The 25,396-nt window shown below is 40.4% G+C and overlaps 2 protein-coding genes across 2 annotated transcripts; both read right to left on the bottom strand.

Annotated features, from left to right (window-relative positions):
* Positions 1-41: 41 nt before the first annotated feature.
* tmem184c (transmembrane protein 184C) lies at positions 42-5,931 on the bottom strand. Its single transcript, XM_071923394.2, has 10 exons — positions 5,279-5,931; positions 4,855-4,985; positions 4,697-4,733; positions 4,166-4,371; positions 3,341-3,415; positions 3,127-3,220; positions 2,821-2,933; positions 2,470-2,569; positions 2,125-2,296; positions 42-1,997 (listed from the first exon to the last, which is right to left on the bottom strand). The coding sequence occupies exons 1-10, from the start codon at positions 5,393-5,395 to the stop codon at positions 1,705-1,707; spliced, it is 1,338 nt and encodes a 445-aa protein (XP_071779495.2). The 5' UTR covers positions 5,396-5,931; the 3' UTR covers positions 42-1,704.
* Positions 5,932-12,096: 6,165 nt separating this feature from the next.
* Positions 12,097-23,010, bottom strand: ednraa (endothelin receptor type Aa). Its single transcript, XM_071923387.2, has 8 exons — positions 22,806-23,010; positions 21,199-21,753; positions 19,330-19,457; positions 17,185-17,383; positions 15,760-15,912; positions 15,445-15,578; positions 14,812-14,920; positions 12,097-14,370 (listed from the first exon to the last, which is right to left on the bottom strand). Exons 2-8 carry the CDS (start codon positions 21,703-21,705, stop codon positions 14,233-14,235), a joined length of 1,368 nt encoding a protein of 455 aa, XP_071779488.1. The 5' UTR covers positions 21,706-21,753; positions 22,806-23,010; the 3' UTR covers positions 12,097-14,232.
* Between the last annotated feature and the right edge of the window lie 2,386 nt (positions 23,011-25,396).

The raw sequence follows: 25,396 nt of genomic DNA, 5'->3' as shown, positions 1-25,396 counted from the left end.
GTGACTTTTTTTTTTTAAATAAATGCAAGCAAAAAAAAATCTAACATGGTGAATCTGATTTATTGAAAGATGAGATGAGAAAATGTCTGAGACTTTTGCCATCTCAGAAGTGGAGGTTACATCTGATCTGATCTAACCCTGTCAGCTTTAATATTTTGAAAAAACAAAATCGTGTCAGTAAGGCAATGCAACATACTCTAGCTGCACACAATGCAGATTATGTTGCTGGTATGATACACTGATGTAGATATTGACACCAACCGATATCCTACACTGTACAGTAAATGTGTCAATCAATATCCCTGCACAAATCAATGTCACTCACAATGACAAATAAAATTGGAAAAACCCTTTAAGATGTGGGGGAAAATAAATGGCTTAGGTAGATGCACTGGTATTCCAGCTAAAATGGAGGGAGAAAAACACCTTGTCAAATGAGACGGATCCTGGGGATATAAATGCTAAGTTGTAGTGGACAGACTAGTTCCACGGCACATAGAAGAACAAGGCATCTGAGACTAGTGACTAATATTTGATTAAACCCTAGAGTGAGAGCTGTACAGCATTAGTATCAGGACATTACAAGCATGTGCTTTTTGTACAGTCTTCAGTCTAAATTGTGTCAGTTGATTCACGGCTTTGACCACAGTTATAGTAACCGGTCAAACCCTTAGGAAATACATTGCATGATTTCTGATTTTATAGTGGTGTCGCACAGGCAATAAAGACATAAGTGTATTGATCATCTTTAAACAGGCTTTGCCACATGCACTTATTTGACAGACATGGCCTAGCTCTGAACTATTTCCCCCCCCGGTTAATTCCTCCATTGAAAATCAGGTTAGTCTTAGCGTGCATCCCAAAAACTTTTTGCTACTGCTCTTTTCATCCCCTTCCTCACAACCACTTATGTGAGAGCTTATGTGCTTTAGCATAGATTTCAATTAATGATTGCTCATGTCAATAGATGTCCCCTAAAAGCACTATGTATCAAAACATATACACATACACTATGTATCAAGATATTGTGTTAAATAACAATCTTGAAGGTTCGTATTTTAAAAATTGAATCATCTCACATTTTGAGAGCATGACATGACTGAGCGATGCTGACCACATGTCAAACAATCTTGTACTGTACTTGGGAGAAGATATACCTGTGCTTGCTACCCTGAAAGAGACTTACAGAGGTGTTAAGTAGCCTCTCGTCTCCCCAGCTGTTGGGAGAGCAGGCAACATGGCAGCACAAACACTGGGTTTCCAGGTCTTGCAGGAAAGGCGTGATCTTTGGAGCTTTGGGACACACCTTAAGACTCCGCTAACTGTGAAACTGGACCATAAGTCTTGCCCAATTACAATGAATATAAAACAAGTAAGTTATATCATACTTAGCCACAGTAATTCTGCAGTACAACAAAAATTGCATAAAATGCTAAATCTCTACAAATTCATGATCATGTGGTGCCATACCTTCAATGAACATTCTTGGAGCTGTCATTGACAGAGAGGTCCATCTGGATTTGCATTTGTGGGCGATTGTCTACTATCGCCCGGTTAATGTGCTTTTTTACAATACTCACTAGTTTTGTTCTGGTAATGTTGGATTAGTAAAATAATGTCTGGAGGGAAACAGCAAGGCTATAATTGGGTCCTGCCCAACCACGTCTGGTAGAGTCTCTTCGCAGTGCTAGCCATGATGATCAGCTAGGTGATTACGATGAGATCTGCATCTGTTGGTTCTTTGGTGTCCTGGGTTTCTTCAGGTCTAGCCTCATATCCTTCGTCCCAAGGAGCTGAGCTGAACCCAGCAGGGGCTGACAAGGAGTGCGGTGTGACGGTTTTGCCCAGGCCTTGGTATCGACCCTTGGGTGATGCCGGGTTGGACGCGGTCTCTGTGACGGCATCTTGGGAACCCGCAGAGAGAAGTCCTGATCGTTCACCGTCATTCTGTGCCTCACTAAAGTAGGACTTGCTTGGGCGACCCAAAACTGTTCTCCCTGTCAATGAGAGAACAACATGTACTAAACACAGTGTTCTATCTGCACACTGGAGAAAATGGAAGAGACACTTGTTTACAAAACCACCACTGTGGAAATACACCACCAGTAGCCAAGAGGCACTCACCAACATTGCGGACTTGTTCAGAGATGTCTGCTCTGACATCAGAGATGTCCCACATGGCCATGAAGGAGTCAAAGCAGGAGCCCTCCTCAGCCTCCTGGATGTAAGGCTTGTAGGTGAAGCTGAAGTGATGGGCAATGGCTGCTAGAAACATCTCCACACATATGATGAAATCCTAAAGGAAACAGGACAGTTAGGTGTGTGTGCTTGTGTTTCAGAGGAGAACACCAATTTGAGACAAGTAGAGCAAGAGACAAGTGAAATGATATCCTTTATTATAAGTTAATTTGGCCTCACGCATTATTATTGTTCAGTGTCACTTGTTAAGTAGGTAAGTTGTAGCTCTACCTGTAAGCCAGTAGCTACAGCCTCCACACTTTGCCAGTCCCATGTGCGTTTCTCTGAGATCACCCCCACTTTCACCAGGAAAGCGATGAACACAGCTTGCCTGAGAGAGTTCACAAAATAGACCCAATCAATTCTCAGCACTGGAGCTACCACAGAATCTGATGAGTCCATTTCTATGTAAATCAAGAGTCTGCAAGCATACTTGGCTAACAAGTTCTATACATGCAAATGCAACAACAGTTTGACACAGGCAAAGTGGTAGTGGTGAAGAACACTGCTATGAATGGTCATAGATGTTCGTAAATACAGAACTGTGAGTGATCTTTAAAGTTTGAATGCTCTGAGAATTACCAGAAAGAGACAAACACCACCAGCTTGACACACAGGAACTTTCCCACTGGTCTGATTGGGGCAAGTTCCTCTCTCAGGGCCTTGTAGAACAACACCAGGCAGTACATGGCAAACTGGGATTGGCAGAGAGAGAGAGAGAGAGAGAGAGAGAGAGAAAAGTTGGTTGTGCAGGAGCTAAAAGAATCATAAGATACTTGTTGCATTTCTAATCTGAGTTCATCTTATTTCTTCACATCTAATTTCTGAAAACGTCCTAAGTTGAGGCAAAAATACATTAAAACCATTCAAAAACAGTAACACCATTACCAGCTGTGACATATTGTTGAAGATGACCAGGTACGTCCATGCATTTGTTGAACTAAAATTGCCTTCATCGTACACCCCACACAGCTGGCAGATCCTAGGAGGCAGAGACAACCACAACAGATACAAATAGTGAATGTCATGCTGTGATTGATACTGACTGACATAATGAAGCGTCATGATCCACAAAAGTGCATAAAGAGCAGATCACACTTACAAGGCAACCACTGTTGTCACTGGTCTCACAACTGTGTACTGCAACACTCCGAGCTTGCATCTCAGTAGTAAAACCCTGCAAGAGGAAATTATGATTGAATAATAAATGCATTGATTTCATAACATCTAGTTTGCTGGTATCTGAAAAATTGAGCAAAAGATTAAACTAAGCTAATGATGATCATGAGAAGTTAACTGGATCCTCGAGACAAGGGTAATTGTAACATTTTAACATTGAATTAACTAATTTTTTCCTCAAGATCTATCCTATCAAGATCCATACCATCTACATGCAAGATGCTACAATACTGGCAAGGGTTATGAAATTCCAACAGCACAAGACATGCAGAGTAAACAAATGAGGCTAATGCTGCTCTTCTTCAGGCAAATGCATTTTTTCTTAAATGAAAACACTGATGCTGTTGTACAACCATCTGGACTTAATCAATTACAGACAGACATGTTAACCAATTACTGACATTGCCTGACTGGGGATAATTTGAAGTTGGTGAATGTCATTGACTTGTTTGCCTTGAGAAACACACTTGCATCTTAACGTTTCAGTGGCTGAAGACATGTACCTGCATCAGCTGCAGAAAGAAGACAAACCTGACACTTCTTTATCACTTAGTTATTTATAGTGTTTTGTTTGTTTTGTTTTTCCAGGCCAAGTTCTTTTCTGGAAGATTATAAGCACATCTCTGACATCACAACAATATCAAAGGGGGACAGTTGTGCATAAACTGGGTCTGGGTGAAAACATGGCAGACAATGGGTGACTAGGTGGCTTCATCACATGCAACCACTGACTCTGAAGGGAACTCACTCTCCCATTGGCCAGGGGGGGCAGCAGCAGAGAGGGGGCAGGTGCTTCTGCTGATCCTGGACCTCCAGCATCAGCACCAGGCTGGGGTACTGGTTCCCCAGGTAGTTAAGCAAGAAGGTCATGAAGTTGTAGATGACATAGGCCTCATAGCACTCTCTGCATGTGTCCACATAAATTGCTATACTGGGGTATTTCAACGCAATCCACTGCAAGACAAAGACAGAAGGCAAGGATGACGGAGGAAGTGAAGATGGAGCAGGTTTCACTGACAAACAGTATATTGTACAAATATTGGTCCCTTATAGAGAAATCACCTCAAGCAGTAGGCATGTTAGAAGAGCAGAGATCATTTACAGGAAGCAAAAAATACATTTTTAAAAAGACTGTGATTCTGTAGAATTAACATGATTCTTCTAATAGCAGCACTAGAGGTACAAGTGACTTCTAGTGCCTCTATTGCCTCTTACTTCCCAACAATACTGTGTATATGTATGTTTCATAATGGCTTTGTTTGTATAATACTCAACTCACACTGTCCAAGCTGTAGATTGGGACCATCCATAATATCCTATAATAAATAGATAAATAAATGCACAATAAATAACACACAGGCAAGCTTGTTAATCATACTATTATTCATTGCTGTCTTTAACAGGTGTCAAACTAAGTTGGCGTGTGGACTTTTTTACCTGATAATAGGTTTCTGAAGCTCTGGCTGAGTGTAGTGGACCAGATGCTGGAGGATGCCCCATAACGATATGGGTATGGTCATGAAGACAAATATCCCCGCAATGAACCATGCTTTGTTATGAGTGCCAACCTGAAAGGCAAGAAAAAAGTTGAAAAAAAAAAAAATGTTTTCACTGAAGGAAGTTAAATTTGATAGACAAGATGGTCAATCAGCATTCACTGAGCATGGATTAAACACTTGAAGATATGCCTTAGCCATAAATCTGGGAAAGCCAGCAGTTCAACTTATATGGAGGCTATGGAGTAGGCTCTCCAGGCTAGCCAGAATATCATTTTTAGACAATCAATGTAAAAACCAAGAACAAGCCCCCCAAAAACCAATACAATGCAACATTACAATCAGAAAGCTAGATTACAACTGACCGCTGACTTCTGCAGTTCCCAAATACACAAGGGCAGGACGACTAATAACAACAAAATATACAGCAGAACGACCAAAGGTCGAATCCATCTTCTCCAGTTCCCACAGGAACAGGGCATCTTTATGAAGAAGCTTTGAAGCCTTTAAAGCTGTCCGCAGGTTACTGACCAGGAATTTAACTTGTCTAACACTTGGGTTACGGTATATTGCTAGCTAAGCCTTGCTAACGCTCGACACATTCAGCCTTACAACGTTGAGGGTTCAACCGCTTAATGCTACTGAAAACAGAGCGACCTAAAACGGTAGTTCTGTCATGCTCAGGTACTTGACTAATGTTACGTTTCATTCATAAGGATATAACGTTACAGCTGCTGGATAACTGTCTGATCATAAGACAGGCGACTTTGTCAAGCTAGTTCGCTAACGTTAGCCTGCCAGCTGATTCACCATGTAAACAACTCGTGATAATGTTGATCCATGCTGTCTCAACTACCGAAAGTCTGTAGCCTAACGTACACTAACTGCCGGGTCAAAGTAATGAAATATAGGTCTACAATAAAGTATCAATCAACTGACTGTACATAGAAACAGTCTTTCTAGTCGTTTTGCGTTTGTAGCTGAAGTTTTCAAACAAGTAATTGCTGTCAATAGGTGTACTTCCTGTTGGCTTCAAATGTGCTCCCGCCTACAACCTATCTGATTGGTGGTTACAAAATGAATTGCCAATCAATGAACAGAGTTTCGTCTCGAAGGTTCACAGCCGCTGTAGGTTGTGGCTAGTTCGGTTGGTCTGCATTCTCGTTGACCATCACGATCCCCATTTTGGCCACCAGATGGCAATGTGAAATAAGAATTGTCAGATTTCCAAACCTGAACGTTATTGAAGTTATCTGCCATTTAGTCAGTGATTTAATGTTGATGCACAAATATGAATACAAAGTTTTCAAAATTATTTCTCTCGTGCTCATAGTCATACCATGTTCCTTATTGATTAAAGCCTACTTACAGATCAGAGTTTACCCAACCCTTTATGAAAAACCCTTTACATTTTGGTTGGTCTTACTTCTCAAGTTAGCCTGTCCCTGCTTGTATTAAAAATGCTGCCAGCAAATAGATGGTTTTAATTACGATTCACAGGTAATGCTAAACTATTTAAAGACCTTCAAACAGCATCTTTAAGGCCTGCAAAAGCTTTCATAAAGGTGCAAGTCAGGCGGGGAAAAGGGGGCATGATGTAATGTTCAATACCAAAGAGAACTGGTTCAGATTCATTGTTAAGTATTACATAGCCATTAAGTAGCCTACGGGCGTGACAGTAGGCCTAGTTAAAACAATCCACCACAAAACCACGGTACTTATCGTCATTTCATAGCCTAAAAAAAGTATTAAAGCTGTATATTGTACTTTGGCACTAACCTTATGTTCTTTAGAAGTAACAGTGATAAACAGCTATGAGTCTTTATAGGCCTATTTGGAAACCAATCAGAGATATTGCATAGTGTCTAGTACATCCTGTCATTGTTGTTGGATTACAAACTTTGTCTCTTGATAAAATCATTGATTACGGTCTTGGTTCTTTGGTTTCCACTTTTAAAGGAGATTTGTCCATGTTCACAAATTTGGGTCGAACTGTCAAAGATCAGAGGAATAAAATATGTAAATTCTGTTTTAAAATAGATTTCCTCTTCAACTTTCAGTATTGAGTTCAACCCATATGAATTGTTGAAGGGGTAACACTTTACAATAAGGGTCACTAAGTTAAGGGTTAGTTAATGCTTAATAAGTATTAACTAACCCTTAATTAACAGTTAACTAATGTGTCTGGTAATCATTTGCTAATGGTGTTCATGTTAACTAAGGTATTAATTTATACACTATTTAATAGTCATCTTTATAAACTATTAAATAATGTATAAATTAATACCTTAGTTAACATGAACACCATTAGTAAATTACACATTAGTTAACTGTTAATTAAGGGTTAGTTAATGCTTATTAAGCATTAACTAACCCTTATTGTAAAGTGTTACCGTTGAAGGCCTACACCAATATCAGTATTTTTGGATTGAAACTTGTCAATATTCAGTATCTTTAAATTTGACTACCTTCATGCTGCCAGGGTAATAACAACAACAATGATGACGACAACAACAACAACAACAACAACAACAACAACAACAATGATAATGATAGCCTAATGATAATGATAATAATAATAATTATTATTATAAGAAGAAGAAGAAGAATTTGGATTACATGTTACATATCCATGCATATTTGTGAGGAATCTGTTAAATCAGACAATCAGTGTGGTATTGATCACTTATACAATAAATATACAGTATCATATATCATATCAAAGTTGGATGACACCGGCCTATATCCAATTTTTAGTAGAAGGCCCATATCAGTCTGATATATCAGCAAACCAATATATCAATCTAATTCCTTTATAACCTTTAAATTGGCTGCAGAAGACATTCATCCATCTTCAAAAGTAACAATAAAGTTCAGTGGGTTGCGTCCTTCACATTACACAATGCATTTTATTATTTCTGGAATGTGGAATTTTAGGTTAGTCACTTAAAATATGTATTTCATGTGTTTCATAATTTTCAGGTTCAGTCAACTTTAGCAAAGTGAGAATAACTGGTATGTCAAAACAAACATTCCCCCATGTGGTAAGTCAAACGTTTTGTTTGCATGAAATGAGAATGTACTTCAAAATTGGCAGTTTAATAGTCATTGTTGTCATTTTTATAGTATTTATAGTCATTGTGTGGTTTGAAATGAGAGTTTACAGCTCTGCTTTGTATCATTAGAGGCCTGTTCTTTTTATCAACAATCTCTCACAGCTAAACCAAGAATCGCGGGAAAACTGCAACTTAAAAACGTTTACAACCCTTTGTAGTCTATCTCAATTGCTTTCCGAGCGATGACAAGAAGTTTTAGAGATGTTTTACATGAAATAGGCTCCCTGTGGGAACCTCTCCACGATGAGGTCAAATGCTGAATTGACTGGCTTGTAAAACAAAATAATCATCATGCATAGTTCAGTCGTATTTAAGGGAATACGGGGAGTTCAGGACTCAACTCTTGTTTTTCGAGGTTTCTGTGATATTTTTTATTAAATTAAAATCCAGTATGACGAAAGTTGTCAAAAAGAAACATTTCTTCATACCTCTTTCATTCTGTGTGTGTGTGTAGGTGTGTGTGTGTGTGTGTGTGTGTGTATATCTTCCTGTAAAATGAGGGGAGGCAGAACTTTCCTTTCTATTGCACCATATCTCCACTGCCCCACAGTCACAGAAATCACTGGTTGTTGCGGGACAGATTGTTCATGAATTTTGAATTGATCCTTTTGGCTTTTATGAATTAGAGATAGTCTTTGCCACAAGTCGTGCAAGCGGGTGCCATGGCGGATAGCCGGGAGGAGATTGCCGTGCAAAATGGCATACAGAGTATACAGCCATGTAAGGGCAGGGTAGATGAACATATGCTCTGTTTGATCAGACCCAAAACATATTTGAGCATAAAGGATGTGACGTCCACAGCCTTACCTGTAGAGTGAAGCAATCCATATCTACCTTGCAGGATACGCACATATAAAGAAATGAAATGAGCAGGTCTGAGGAATAAGTATAAGCAATGAACAACAAAGGAGGAGACGCAATGTCTGATTCCTGACTAGCGACAAGAGATACTGTATCAACCAAAGTGCACCTCCTTTGTCATGGGAATACACAAGTCTGCAATTATTCATCGATTACTTATTTATCTTAATACGTCTGCCATGGGCCTTTGTCTGAGGAAATGTTCAAATTCACCGAGGGCGCTCACTTCAGTTGATCTGTTCCTCAACAATAACACAAGTAAAGTAGAATGGAGTACAATATTATTTTTTTCATAAGAGGCTCTCCAAAGTGATACAGGATGAACATTAGTTATATGAAAACAATTAAGCAAAGCTCAGAGTTGTAGCTATGTGTAGCTCAGAGTTTCTTTAAGTATGGTTTGGGACCCCAGACGGGCCCACACATGACAAGAGTACTTTTGTTGTTTAATGAGCCTGAGTCCCACTAGGTGACACTGAATTCACTTGAGCTGAAAACGCTCAAGAACACACAAGATATAATTTATTATCAGACCCTGTACAAAGCCTCAGACCAGCCCTAGTTGTTCGCCTCCCTGCAGTTCACAGTGCAGGCCGGTGGCGGGAGGGGCTCGTCCAGCGGCTAACTGTTTTCTATCCTCAAGCCTTCCCTACTGCACCCTTACTGGCCCCTATACGGATACAGTACAGAGCTGCTTCAGTTTACAACAGCTCCTCCCTAAATGTAACAACTGTTGGTGTGGTTGCTGGAATAGTATTTAAGCAGCAAGTATACATTTAGGGAATGTTGCTTTGCGAGTCTAGAGCAACCAATTAGAACCTTCATCCATGGACCAGAATTAGCAACATGGAAAATGTCTATTTTACATCTTGGAGGAGAGACACCATAACCCCTCTGAGGAGCCAGTCCCCTCAGATAGCAGATAAACTACTAGTAAACTATTGACATACATTCAAATTATTTATGGTTCACTGAAGTAATATTTCCAATCAGGAATGGATCCAGTTCTTGAAGAATGATCCTTCTTGACACTGGATGCTGTATGGTACAGATATTCTTTCTACGACAGATTGGGTCACCATGCACACCATAACAAACAAATATAACATGACAATCCGATTGTCTGAAGAAACAACAACCGCATCACCCTAACTTTATCCATCAAGTTTATTCTCGGTTACTTTGTGTGAAGAATTCCATTAGAATTAGAATTCCATTAGGTATTACAGATGTAATGTGCGTTTTGTTTCACTGCTTAGACTGGTTTCCAGGAATATCAGATCTACGTTTAGAGTTTATCTAACTTCCATGGCATGAGGGAGCTCGACCCCGGTGTGTGTTCACTGGTCTGCACAAAGACGCATTACCTCACAGCATCTGTGTAATTCAGAGACACAAACAAGTCTGAGAAAAGGAAGCACCGACTTCTGCGTCTGTGATACAAATTAGACACTTCCTTGTTGTATCTGTGCCAGTTTAGTTTTAGTTTAGTGCAGGATTTTGTTGTGTGTTGTTTAATATACACTACCAGTCAAAAGTTTGGACACAGCACATTTTTCTTTATTTTTACTATTTTCCACATTTTAGAATAATAGTAAAGACATCAAAACTATGAAATAGCACAAATGGAATTATGCAGTGACCAAAAAAGTGTTAAACAAATCAAAACTATCTTATATTTTAGAGTCTTTAAAGTAGCCTCCCTTTGCCTTGATGGAAAGGCAAAGGCTTTGGAAAGAAATTCATATAGGCATCAACTTCACTATTTATTAGTACTATTTATTTATTTGTATTACTATTATTTGTCTAAGAAACAAATTTCAAGCGTTTAAGCATAAGCCTTTAGATCAAAATGGCTTTAAGAGAATTAAAAAACACAGTACCTTCAATCAGGTGTGTCCAAACTTTTGACTAGTAGTGTATCTCTCAAATAATGTTTCAATTTGATCTGAAATAGAAAAAAAGAACCACAAAGAACTTGTAAAATAGCCACAGTGCACTAAAAATACAATCAAGGGCATGCTGTTATGTTGTATTTTGTTGTATTTAGGTAAAAATGTTTCAATCATGTTACTCAGCCCATTATTTTAGCTTGCTTGCATACATCCATCAATCAATTTCTCATTATCGACTCCTTCATAGTTCAAGTAATGGGCAGGGCTCGCTGTTATTGTGTTGTAAGCATCTTCTTGAGAATGAATGGCAGCACAAAGCATGTGTTTAGACTCAGTTAGATGATGTAATGCTCTCCTTTGTTTCTCAATTCAGAAGGTCTTGTACAGTAGCCCTCCATCGCCCTCGCCATGAACAGCGATTGGTCCTCAACATATTTAGTAACAACAAAAGAAGAGGCCGGGCATAAGTCATCTTGTTCTAAATAAGCTCTACATGGAGGAGCTCTTTGGACCTTTGAGGTCCTCTGTTATTTGCTTTTGAGCTTTATTCAATTCACTGCTGGCAAGAAACAAGGTTCCCACCAAATTCCACAGAGCTAAAACCATCCTGTTTCTTTCTCTTTCTCTCTCTCTCTCTCTCTCTCTCTCTCTCTCTCATTTCTCTCTTTGACCGGAAAAACATGAATTATGTTTTTGTTCTCCTCTTCATAAAACCAGAACGTTATATCTTGGCAAACACAGTTGTGAGAGGAATTCAGTGTTTCTTCAGGCTTATTGGAGCCTGATTGATATAAAATGTGGCGTGGTTTCATATGAGCAATATGGAACAGTTTCATAAAGATTATCACCTATCTGAGACTTATCACCAACCCACTGAAACAAATAACAAGCTGACTTCCGATAAAGCCGTGGCTCTTATACTCTTCTGTTGATCTTGGGGCTTTTTAAACTTTGTGTATGGGATTACATGGTTCTGGTAATTGTCTTTTTATGAGAGGCTAGAGGGAACAGGGGATTAGTGAGGTGCTTGGCTACACTCAAATAGAACTTGCAACAAACTCAGTCTTGATGCAAGTAGTACTTTATCTAATGCATTCAAGACTTTCTGAATTAATTTAAAACCGTGTAAATATGCCAGATTTAGCCACCAGGCTAATTTTCATCTGTTGTCCCTTGGCAGGTTGATGTCACAGTTAAAATACATGTCATAGGTTAATGAATCTACATAAAATAATTATAGTATAAACTATTAAAAGGGAAAGAAATAGGGAGAAAAAAACAAAAAAACAAACGAGTTGTTACCTTTACATGGACGTTTGTTGAAACCTGTTTTTAATGCATTAAATAAAGTATCAAGTGCAATAAAGCTTAGTGTTTAGCTACTTCTTGTGATTCAACTTGTCTCTTATGACCATAACTATACTGTTTACGAGCACAATCTAGATGATCCTGTGTCCCTTCCAAGCCGAGACATGGCTAAAACATAGCTAAATAATGACCAAACCGTGCTTTCAGGGATCCTCTTTTGGCAACACAGACAACAAGTGAGTTATATGGATCAAATTCCCACCGTGTTTCCGAGCCGTTCACATCCTCTGCACTGACATTAGCAACCCTAAGGGCTCGGTTGCCAAGCAGGTCACAGTGCACTTCAAATCACTCCCAGACGCCTCTTTCTCACAGACACAGATGAAAAACAGAGGGGGCCCCTTCGCTTCCCGGAGAGACCAGCGTTAGTATCACGGTGAAATAAAACCTCTTGCTTCTTACAGTGGAGATGATTGTACTCTCTTAGAAACTGATTTATTAGTATAAGCAGCAGCACTAACATGAGAATAATGGGTTAAACCAATGACAACAAACATACATGAATACAGTTTTCTAGAGATTATTATGAATCTCTCCAATGAATAGTGGTAAAATAATATTGTACTGATATGGCAGACAGTCTGTTCTGCTGTACATACTGTGCAAAACACTCCAACTAAAGAAGTGCAAGTAATTATACAACACAAGCACGCACACACACACACACACACACACACACACACACACACACACACACAAACACACAGACACACACACACAGAGGTTTACATGTATTCACATATCAAACAGTATAATGTAGCAGAGTTCTTTGGTAGCTGATATGATTTCTGCGCGAACACAACACAAGATTTACCATTACTCAAAATCTCCTGCCTCTGGCATCACACAAGTACTGCAGTCGGAATACAATAATTATCATTATTAAAATAGTACACTTTATAAAAGTGGATACTATAATGGATTATACTATATTTGTAACAACTCTTCTGTAATTGCTGATATTTTAATGTCTTGTAAAATTCACAGTGTTGTAGGAAAAAAAAAAAATTCTCATTCCTGTCCTTTTTTGGTAAATGATCTCAGATCTGTCATAATGTATTACTTCATATTTATCTTGTGTTTGACATACACTCCGAAAATAAGGTACAGACTTTTCTGACAGTGTACCTTGGCAGATTCTGACATGGGACTCGATGCAGTTCTGAAATCTTTAATCTTTGGATTGCAAACTAGAAGACTGGAGGTTGGCATCAATGGCGCTCATATTGCGCAGAGATTGTCTTGTTTGTTGATCTGTTCAAGGTGAGGCAAAGCACCTTTTCGTTCAAAAGCATTTGGGTTTTGTTTTCCCTTTCTATAAGGATGAATCACAAAATAACATGGAACATTATTTGAACTTTTATGCCAAGCAATAGGAGTCAAACACCAAGCAAATAAATTTCAAAACACTCGTCTAATTATACCACAATGTAGCTCAATTAATAATGAGTATGAGTAATACACTGTACAACCACTAGCATATTTGATGGAAAATGAAATGCTGTTTGAGTCAGTAACATGTGCTATCCTGTTCGCCGCCGCCACCGAGCAGCATAGGCGAACTTTTGGGGGACAGCGCATACTCTTCTCCCATCATCCCCTCTGACAGCGTGCAGTCTGCTCTCCCTTCCTGCGGCTTGTGCGTCCTTCCCAGTAGTGTTGCCCTTTATAAGAATAGCACGCTTGCCTACTGATTGAGGGTAATTTATAGTCACTGTTCAGCTGCATCCTGTTAAAGAGTCCTCCTCCTCCTCCTCTCATCCTTATCCCCCTCTTCTCCCTTTTCTCTCACGCTACAGCATCACTATCCTTGGGTGTGGGAATAGGAGTTTTGATAAATGTAGCCCACTGAGAGGCCGGGGCAACTACACCAAACCCCTTGTCTGTGCCTTTTAACTCTGCTTCCTCATCCAGCCCTTCCAGGCTTATATGTGGGTTCAGCGGTCCTTAGGATGCATGTTTATTGTCTGAAAAAAGTACATTTTTGTCATATTTTTGGTGGTATCCTGTTGCATTTGGAGAGCGGTCTGGGTGTAAAGAGAGTTCGTTGTCCATAGGGAATAGTCCACAGGTGAGCCATCAGTAGCTGTCTTTTCGCAGGTTTAAGGCAGTCTGGAGGTTGTTGGGCTCGGGGCTCTTACACTGGATGCTAGTACCGTTCATGGCTCCAAAGCTGGATACCTGGTTGTCAGAGTAGCACCAGCAGCACAAACAGGACTTGAAGGACATGCGAGGAGAAGAAAGAGAGAAACATTTTTAAACATGGGAAAACATTTTAATAGCTTCATCCGCAAGTTTTTTCCCCGGAATTTTTCCAAAGTCAAAAGCCATCCTCTGGTTTTCTCCTCCACCTCATCCCCAAAAACTCTCGACAGGCAGAACTGAGACATGGTTTATCTCCAGCCCAGGTCCCTTTGACAGACATGTTCAGTGTGTGACCTCAGCCAGCAACATGAGTACATAAATCAGCAGGCTGCTTTACATTTTCCTTATGGAATGTCATCAGCACCAGAGTTCACTGTTTGTTTAACTGGCGAGACTGAATCAGAGGCTTTTTAGACATGGTGTGTGTGTGTGTGTGTGTGTGTGCGTGTGTGTGTGTGTGTGTGTGTGTGTGTGCATGCATGTCCATCTGTTATAGATGGGAATGTACTATACCTTGAAGCAGTTTTTGAACTTCTTGCTGACAAAGTAGAGGATAATGGGGTTTATGCAGGAGTTGACTGTTGCAAGGTTGATACTAAGGTAATCCAACACCAACAGGAAGCTGAAACCAGACGGAGGATCGATTATTTATTATTTTGGCATAAAGTAGCACTTAATTTCAACCTTTTTAGATGCCATTTCATTTTACTTGGGGAACAGCCTTTCAGAGTAAATTCTTTTGGCACAAGGGAGCCTGTCTTCCACAGTCAGCCTGTCGTTGCTGTAGGATGAAAACCTTGTATCTTCAAAATGACTAACTTTTCAGGAACTAAGAAATACAATCTTGTTTTTAGCTTGACCACAATTCACTTTTGAGTTGATCCAATGGCCTTTGGAAGAGTTTCAAAAGCCCAATGGTTGAAGAATTTTCTCAACACATAGAAGAATAGATAATCCTTCAATTGGAGTTAAGACATGAAAATCTACAAAATTGGAGGTTTTCACGGGACAGCAACATTATGTATGTAGCCTATGTATCTCTAGTCTCTTTAGCAGAGCTGTCCATAGACCTTTGAGGTACTGTTCTATTTAAGCATTAACCTTCCTGTCTTTCTGTCCCAGATGGTTGCTGCACCAGTAACTCACCTGAGCAGGTCACAGCGGTCCTTGTCGTTCTGGTAGTAGACCATCTTCTTGAGAATCCTGCTAAGGTGCATTGGGAACCAGCAGAGGGCAAAGATGAGGACGAGGCAGAACACTGCTTTTGCCACCTCCCTCCTCTGCAGAGAGAAACAACAGATTACATGCCACCTTTAAGGACAGAAAGCGGGAATAGACATTGTTAACTGAGCCAATCTGAAATGCCTTACATCATATAAAAGGTTTTAGAAATGGAAAACAAAACAAAACGAGCCTGTTACAGTGTTATTGCTGCATGTTTAGAGGAGAGTATTATCATACCTGTTTGAGGTGCTCACTGAGCGCTATCCGCAGGCTGCCGTTCCTGTGGTTGAGCATCTCGCAGGTCATCAGCGTGTAGAAAATAGCCGTGCATATCAGGGGTACACAAAAATAGAAGCCGAACAGCCACCAGTCCTTTACATTGGTGTAGAACTGCAGAGAGACGAGCATACACGATACAGTATGTCACATTTAAACACACACAAATGTGGGGGGCTGCAGCGTGACCTGGTAGTTAGAGAGACTGATTCATGACCAGAGGTGGCAGGTACAATCCCAATAACGTAAACGCTTTTCTAACTGAACTTGACCCAGACCTACACCCCTACCTGGGCTCCCTCTGCGCTCTGAACCTGCCAGTGACAACAGTGAGAGCTACATGTGTGCTATGTATGTAGCTCAACAACTCCTAATTACACTGCAGCCATCTGGTTTTCTACACTTGTAAAAAAAAAAAATATTTAAAATATGATATTTGGATACACCACAAAACCAAAATCCTACAATCTTGAATATTTTCTGTGAAAAACAAAAACCTAAATTATCAGTGCATAGACCTACTGCAAAGTTTGGCCCAGTGTGCAGTACAAAGTACGAGACAAAGTACAAGGCAGCGAATTCTGGTGATTAAATGTTTCCAAAGAAGAAAATATGCTATTTAATTGCCTTATATACAGCAAGGCTGAGCTGAAAACATGCTGTTGGGGAGGTCATACGGCCTAGACCTCAGCATTGTACCGCTACTATATGAGCTAGTACTTGCTTCCCTTTTCTGCATGTGGAATAGATACAAACATGTGGCTCAGCTTGAGGCCTCAGTAATTGCGCTTCGCCTGCAATCAATTATGTTCTCCAAGCATGTGAAAAAGGCCGCAATCACCGATCAAGACTTGCTCAAGGAGAGAGAGTAGGGAGACTTTTTTTTTCCTTCACTAGATTTTGAGAACATTTTGTTTGGTGCATCCAAAATCTTCAGCGGGCTGTTATGTACTGCTAGCAGTTCAAGCAGTAAGTATTGTAGGTGATGGAATTTGCTGTCATGCTGATACTGTGAAGGAAAGATATCCCACTATAACACTAATAGCACATCTAATCATGCCACTTGTCAAGTAAAAATACTATTCACATATGCAGAGTGAGACTGTATAGCCTCCAACCTAACAATATGGTTTTAAGATGATGGGAATATTAAACTGATCTAGTAGTGTCACTTTAAGTAATCCTACTGCAGGTGGGTTTCCTATCTCAATGTCCAATAATGTTTTGTCTCATTGTTGCAAAATTCAACAACTCTTCAGTATGAGTACCTTGACACAATGTGCTGTACGGCACATCTTGGCCTGAAGACAAGCAAAACACTGGGAGACAAAAGCGCTTAATTGCAATCTTCTTATCCAAAAGTACAAGAAAAGGATGATAACATACCACCATGAATTCAGTCTTGGGGTGAAGCATGCAGGTGCGTATGGTCTGGTTCCTGTAGTTGAATTTGACCATGTCGAAGCCGATGGCCTCTGGCACGGCAAGGAACAGCGACAGCAACCAGATAGAGACAATCTCTATGGCTGTCAGTAGAGGGATGCCCACTCCTTGAACTCTGCTCCACGATGCCACCGCTCTGTACCTGTGACACAGACAGACGCAAAGTGAGGCAGGATGAGTGGCATGGAGCAGGCATACAGATCAGACAGACAGACGAGCTAGATTAGATGAAACTTGAATGATCCCTTTGCTGATACTGAGTCATCGCTGCAGCAAAGAATAGGATATGTCTTTCAATCACTTTTCCCCTCATCATTAAATGTATGAAAGCATAAATGTGAGTTTATTTCATGGATTCCTTTGTCTCTCCAACTGCACTGACTGACTGAGCTAACGACATTGTGTTTATGCATGGCAGTACACCAAATACAACAAACTGCAAAGTCAGTAAAGAATATCAAAATGTTAAGATTTAATGAAGAGAGATGATCAATTGTTTATTTTAAAAATCTAATATTTATATTTTTGTGAAGCCTCCAAACAAACTGGCCCATGTTGGCAGAGAGGTCTGTCTGTTGGCTTGTGTTTCCCATGCACTGAATACTTGTTTGCTTGTTTGTTTCATTAATGGAAACCACTTGTCGAAATGTTTTAGTAAAATCCTGCATCAAGATTTTATGGCAAAAACAATATATTTTTCATGACACATTTGAATTTCTCTGTCGAACAACATGGCGGCATTTATATTTTACTAAGTGGTAATGTATCCACCTTTTTCTCTTCCTCCAACATTGAAAGGAGACACAGCAGACTCAAGTACTTTCATAATACACACACAGAGATATGCCACACATTTCCTGAAAACAAATTGAGAGCATCTGCTCTTGAACACAACTATGCAGCATTATATTTTTTTCTCATAATAGAGGTCATTAAATATGTCTGCCTTGCTGAACCTTGGAGCCCATTCAGCGCAGGCTTGCCTACCTCTTATCTCTAAAGTTGTGTCTTCTAGTGCACACAGTGAGATGAAACTGGGCTTGAGCAATACATGATCATTATTTATTCATTAGGGAACCACTATAGGAGGTACTATTGGAAAAGGACTTGTCAGTTAAAAAGCTGTGAAGAGATGCTTGCTATCAAGATAGTTTTTAATATGAACATACAGTGCGTATGTTGTACATAAAGTACATTTATGTTTCATTTGCTTTAAATAATTCCATTAAAGAAGGAAAAGACAAACACATAGCCTATTACAAGTAACTAGTCTTGCACACAGATGCAGCAAATAGAAAGAAAGAGAGATAAATAACTTCCCAATGTGCGCAATTAGTATTGACCTTCAAAATTTCCTGAATGAGAACATCATTCCAGTAATCTAAGCTAACTATTCCTTCCTGTGGTTTCACTTTAATCAAATAAAGAGGCTCATTAATCCTTTTAAGGTACTTGTCTTACAAAATCCCCACATCTCATAATAACCTAAGATGGAGGAGAAAAGGAAAACATTTGCTTTGAATGAATCTAAATAAAAGACAATGCTCCCTCATGCTGAGTGAAAGATGGTTTGGCCACACTGCTGGTCAGAGTGGCCACAGTGACTGGTTTCCAAGAAGTTGACCGCCTTCTCAGATTTTGCGCAGCAGTATCTACTTTTTACTCTCTGCATTCTCTGCATAAACATGGTGCTGTATGGAACAGATTAAAATCTATGGTTTTACAGGGCCATGTAACTCTGTAGCTGCTGCTGTTCATTTGTCTCTATGGAATAATAAGACATATAAAGCCATATACACTGTATAAGAAACAGTAATGATGTCCAGGAGACCATTAATAGTGAATACATTCCCTAAAACTTCATTCCAAATTTATATTCAATTGAGCTGAGCTGCGTCATAAACATAATATATATATAATGCATAAAAAACATATAGGAATATTTTTTGGCTCACTTTCAGAATACACAGAACAGGAATTTAGCCTAAACATATGGTTTTGTTAGCAATACAAAACTCAATCATACATTGCAAAGCTGCTGATTTGACTAAATAATAATAAAGCGGTGAGGAGTGTGATGCCACTGACCTGTCCACACTGAGAGCACAGAGGTTCAGGACTGTGATGCCCACAGAGGCTTTCTGCAGGAAGGGCACCAGCTTACACAGACACAGGCCAATGACACTGTCGTCAAACGGCCAGCGTGAGGCCAGGAGCTGAAAAACAAAACAAAACACATCATTGTCACATTAACACTCCCCTCAAAGGACTTAAATGTAACTAACCCTAACCCTAACCCTTTTGTGACAGAAGATGTTCATTATTCATCATCTCAAGGTTGATAATATTTTGTAAACTGCCAGTAAATCACTGTTTGACATTGTTATTGCACCAGTAAAGAGAATAATGTTTGGAATTAAGTGATTTGCCTTCAGGGAGCTGACTGTTAATCTTGCTTTGTTTGCTGGCCGAGCGATGACCATCTCTAACATCTATTTAAGGCAATTTCACAGCAGCCTGGTCAAATCCACATCAAAGACCTGCCATCGTCATCATAACGTCAGAGTGAGTTCAGTCCTACAGCGGACCATATGGAGCTCATCAGCCGAAACTTTCACTTCTCCTATGGGATAACTTAAGGTAACCGATTCCCCCTCAAAAGTTACATCCGAGCTTTTAATGGCAGCTCACTGTGTCTTCCCAAGTATTGAAGAGCCACGTCCACTACCTTTAACAATATCACTTCCCTCAGGAAAACAAGTCGGGGCTCTGTGGGTAGAGACCTTTGTTTTTTCACCAAAGTGGTCTTGGCAGCCTTCCCTCAACAGGATTTAACATGGGTTGAACAAGGAAATATGAGGGGGATATCTCAGAGTTTCTCAGAGCCGAGGCCAAAGGAAGCACTTCACGGGTGCATCCTGGCCCCCTGTTGTTTACTTGTGCTGTTCCGTTTAATCTGAGTTTCCCAGGAGCACGGAGGAGCAGGAGAAAGGAAAGGAGCCCACGTCACTGTTTTTAGTGTGTGAGCGGCTGATTATTTTTGGAAACACTGTCAAACCCCAGAGGAAGTGAACCAGGGGGCTTCAACATATGTTGAAGTACGGTGCTGTTTTTCTGTCCATCTGAAAAAGGACATTTTGCCTGTCCATGAACCAATGCCCCATTTTTATTTTCATTTTTTGCACATGTACAAGCCCTCAGGATTTCAAAGTCACCACATGTGTTGACACAATATGATTTAAGAAATCTACCAGTAAATCAAACCAGGTGGCTTTCTTCTTCTCTTTTTCTTCTGTGAACTGGCCTTTCATAATGTGCTGAAAAGATCAGGTTGACCGATCACTGAAGTTTGCCATCATTCTCTATTACTATACTAAACATGACATTGTTTATCATTGTAAATCACCACATGAAGGGCGCCTTAAGCGTATGCATCACATTAAATAAACACCTCTTAGTTAAATGGAGAATCGAGTTGAACGCTTTGCAAATGATTTATCACTTAGCACCGAGTATTTTCCTGAATATAGCGTTCACTTAAGATTCTAGATAAGGGTCAGTGACTAATGTCCCAGGTCAGCACAAGGCCAACGCTACGTGTGACAACAGCCTGATTCCTGTGTTTATTTTAGCCGGCCGTATCCCTGCTCCTCTCATCACTAATCTGCCCACATGAGGACGATAAAGGAGTCCGACTGATAAAACTCTCCCTTCTATATTCACTCTCTCTTACACACAGTCTGTCCTTCCCCCTTTTCTGTCTGTTGTATTCCACTTTATTTCTTTTTTATCTCCTCCGCTGTTGCTGTATTTCATCTTATCAGCAAGGAGACCAGCCACTCAGCAGCTTGGTTATAAAAATACAGTTGTGACTTCAATTAGACATGCACTAACCCAGTCGGCACATTCATTTGCAGTGTAATTTCATGACATTTTTATGAATTATGATAACTGTACCTTGAATATAGTGATGGGTATATCAATGGTTATGTAGATGAGGTCCCCCAGTGCCAGGCTGGCAATGAGGGCATTCGGCCCGTTCCTCATGCACTTGTTCTTGTATATAATCCTTAGCAGGGTGGCGTTTCCGACCAGGCCGACCACAAACACTATAATGGAGATTACCGTGTTGATGTACTTAAAATAGTCCTTAATGGAGGTGGTGATATGGCACGGTGGATGTGGCAATGGCCTCTTGACGACGCTTGTGTTTGCAGAGCCAGATCCGGCTGCCAAAGCCCTTGCCCCAGCCTCCGGAGCCCCCAGGTGGAGGCTGGTGGGGTCCGGCTCCAGGCCGGGGCTGCTGGTACTGTGGAAACCTGGAGAGTGGAGGGTGGAGTGGAGGAGAAAGTCTGGGGAGTCCTCCTTTGCGTCGGTAGTGTTTATCTGGCACATTCCTCTGGCCGCCATACAGGCCATTAGCACCAACATATGTACAGCTGGGGCGCCCATTGTAGAACACATTCCACGCTTTGATTTCACTGATTGAAAGATTAAAGTCCCGATATATCACTGGTGAGGAAAAACACAAATAATGAGAGGAAACTTAGGTTATTTTCAGGCAACACACTTCAGAAAAAGAAAAATGCACACTTAACCTTTGTTTGTCTCCACTTAAAATCTTGCCAAAGTGGAATATGTCAGTTACAAGAAAGTTTGACAGCAGCGTTGTCCCTTTCCAAATGCTTTGTGGAAGTTAAACAACTTCCTTAAGACTTCAAAAAGGGTTTGCCAAGAGGGCACAGATGGGAGACGCCGAGACTAGTTAGAGTCAGACGGCGGGGATGAGGCATCAGCATAGTGCATCGGGCATCTCTTTTGCTCTCAGTCATTCCTGGAAGAAGCAGCAATCAGCTATGTCTTTGTGTCAATAATGTTGCGGCTGCAGAGCTTTATGTATTCTCGTGTTGTTTTGACGATGAGACCCTTGCGTGGCTTGCAGCAGAACGGTTTGCTCAGTGTGCATTCCCCCTCTGGTTCTGATTTAGAAAGGCTCAGGCAAGTGGTTACAAAACAAAGAGCCATTTTAACATGAAAGAGCTGGTTTAGGTCTCCAGTCAATTGTGCAATACCAGCATCACAATTACAATTTTAATCAAGTCAAGATCCAAAACCCAGAAAAAAAATCATACTATACAGTGTTCAAAAAATACATCTAATCCCTGGATTCTGTGTGTGTAAATGTGCTCAATTTAATATTACAAAGTTATAGATATTTACACCTTTACTGCTACTTAACAGAAAAAGACAAAACTTTCTGTACAAAATGAGAGTTATTCATTTCACAGAACTCATGGTAAAGAGTAAAGTAAAGAGCAGGTAAAGTTTGAAGCAGTCAGATCCATAGTGGAGCCCTTTTCATCACATCACAGCACAGGCAACTCTTATAGCCAAGAGTTCTTCCTGTTCAAAGTCCCAGCTGTCACCAAGTACACAAAGAACTATTTAGCAGCCAGCCCTTCAAGTAGCATCACAGTTTAGCATCAGCACGGCACTGCTGGGATCTGTGACAGCACGCAAACTGATCTATCCATAAATAATAAATACGTTTGGTTTTCACCTACCGCTTCTAAAATGTCTGCCTGGCCCCCTTGGAAACCGTCAGGCAAACTTTCGGCTGAAGCCCCCAGACATCTGTATCACATCACATGAGTAATTAACGCACTATCAAAGTCGCACCGTATCCCACTTGGTTTGAGCAACGCACCCGTCTGCTCTGAGGTGCCTTCGCATTATGGCTCAGGGTTTCCTGTGGAGAGTTTGCAGTACGTGTGAGTGAGTGTGCTCAAGTGTGTGTGAGTTTTTGTGCATCCGTGTGTGTGTGTGTGTGTATGTGTGTGCGTGTGTGTGTGTCAGAGCACCAGTGGAACACTTTGACTGGGTGGGATAGTAAATCTCCACCTCCCTTTGGTAACAGACTGGGCCCCCTTTGGAAACATCACCCCCCCCCTCTCTCTCCTCTCGGAGAGGCACCGCCTGCTGACAGTCATCACTGAGGCACAGCAGCTCAGTAGCACACACACACACACACACACACACACACACACACACACCTACACACACACACACACACACACACACACACACACACACACACACACAGGGGCAGGGGCATCTGGGAGCCCAACGCCCCTCCAATCTGCCCCTTTCCCCTCTGTCCCTCCTACCTTCTCCCTCTATCCCTCTCTGTGTCAGATTATGTCTTGTGTGCATTACGCGCAACTGTTTCCTCACACGAAAGGCAACAGAGATTAGATCGAAGGGAGGAAGGCACAAGGAAATCAGTGTCCATGTTGTGCTGTTGTGTTGTTTTTGTTTGAACATTTGAGAGTGGAAGGGGCAGAATGAGAAAGGAAGTGGGAGCTACCCATCAGCCAGCCAGTCTTTACTTTTCTAGAATAACCACTATGTGTGTGGGTGGCCCAACCAAATCACAGTTTACTCACTAATCATGCTGCAAGTGTATAAGCATCAGTCTTTTTAATGAGTTATTGCTGTTTAGAAACAGCGATGCAGTGTTATGATGATGATGACGAAAATTATGATGATGATTGTATTTTCCCTGTTTTGCATACTATGCATTTATAGCTTTATATTAGCTTTAAAAGGTGGCTAAACTCTGGTAAATTAAAAAGGTGGTAAACTGAATCTAGGTGGGTTTTCCCTTCACTTCATCCCTGACTGAATTTTGTATTCCACTTCATTTATAGTGTAGCCTACATCTGTCATCTACAAAGAGTACAAGAAAACCTTTTCTGCTCATACCTTAAAAGACAGGCCAATGGACAGTGCTGTATGAAATGACTTAATGATGAAAGACAGTTCAATGTCAAGTGAGAAGAGTGCTTCTGCATCAATGTCCATAATGGATTCCAAAATGGACCGTTTATCATTATGTGCTGTGAGAGCAGGAAGAAAGCTATCAGCACGACCACGACCCGCCTTCCCACCGCCAAAGAGCTGAGGCAGCAGCTACTTAAAGGGGAAAACCACTCAATTAAAGAGCTCATATACAGTATATCTGCTATTATTCTGGCCTGGGACAGGTCAATAAATATTTGTAAAGAAATGTCAAACTCTGCCCTAAATTCTAACTAACTAACTAACTAACTAACTAACTAAATCAATAAATCAATAAATCAATAAATCAGTAAATAAATTCTAGATGTACAACCTAGAATTGGTCCATTGACGATAAGTAATTTTGTGGATTTTGTGGTCCTAGCTTTTCCCTGAAAATTTGTTCCTTTAAAGTTAAAGTAGAACTAGAAACTGTACCAACTCCCCCAAATTCCCACTGGATAATCTTACAAGTCATTTTCACCATCATTGCCCGTTCATTTTTAGTAAAGCTGTACATTAGTGGGACTTACCAGATTTAGTAGCAACGTTTCTCTTTCATTTCTGGCCATGAGGGATAGTGAACACAAACTTTACAATCTGGGCTGTTCTAGGCCATAGTTGTGTACAGAAATTTAATAGTAACAACCTGTGTTATTTTTTATTCACAAGAAGGTTTTAATAGGTTTTAAGTGATGAAAAAACATATCATTAGGGATGATAAAAACGTATAATTAGTAGTTAAAGTAAATTAAATTGAATGTTTGTACCAGATACTGCAAGATCCAGGAAATATAGTATCAACAGAAACATTTTATGATATGTTGGTACAAATCTGGACAAAGGTAGGAACACACACACACACACACACACACACACACACACACACACACACACACACACAGAGCACACATCTTTGATTAGCTGTGGCCCTCAGACCTTCAGTGTGAAAGGGCATTGGCTGATTGAATATCCTCTCACACGCTCGCTTGTGTGCTTCTCAAGGATAATCCTTTTTTTTTTTTCCACTGAGAGATTTGTTCCTTCCACAGCTTCCACTGCTGCTGTGAAGCTGCATGCTCTGGCCTTGAGTTACAGCCGTCTTTCCTTTCAGCGATGTTATACAAATCCCCTTGTTATACAGCCTTTTGGATCCTGTCAATATTTTAATATATAGTTTGCAGAAATCTTTTCTTTTGCGGTATATTTTACCATCTAACAGGGGTGTCATTACATGGATCAGTAAATATTATTTTTCAGCGATGGATCAACTAAAGTTAAAATATTAGAGAAAACTTTTGTGATATAGCAATAA

This window comes from Centroberyx gerrardi, chromosome 3, assembly GCF_048128805.1.
Source record: "Centroberyx gerrardi isolate f3 chromosome 3, fCenGer3.hap1.cur.20231027, whole genome shotgun sequence".
Lineage (NCBI taxonomy): Eukaryota > Metazoa > Chordata > Actinopteri > Beryciformes > Berycidae > Centroberyx > Centroberyx gerrardi.
The sequence above is the reverse complement of the archived record's forward strand: the minus strand, read 5'-3'. Positions and strand labels throughout refer to the sequence as shown.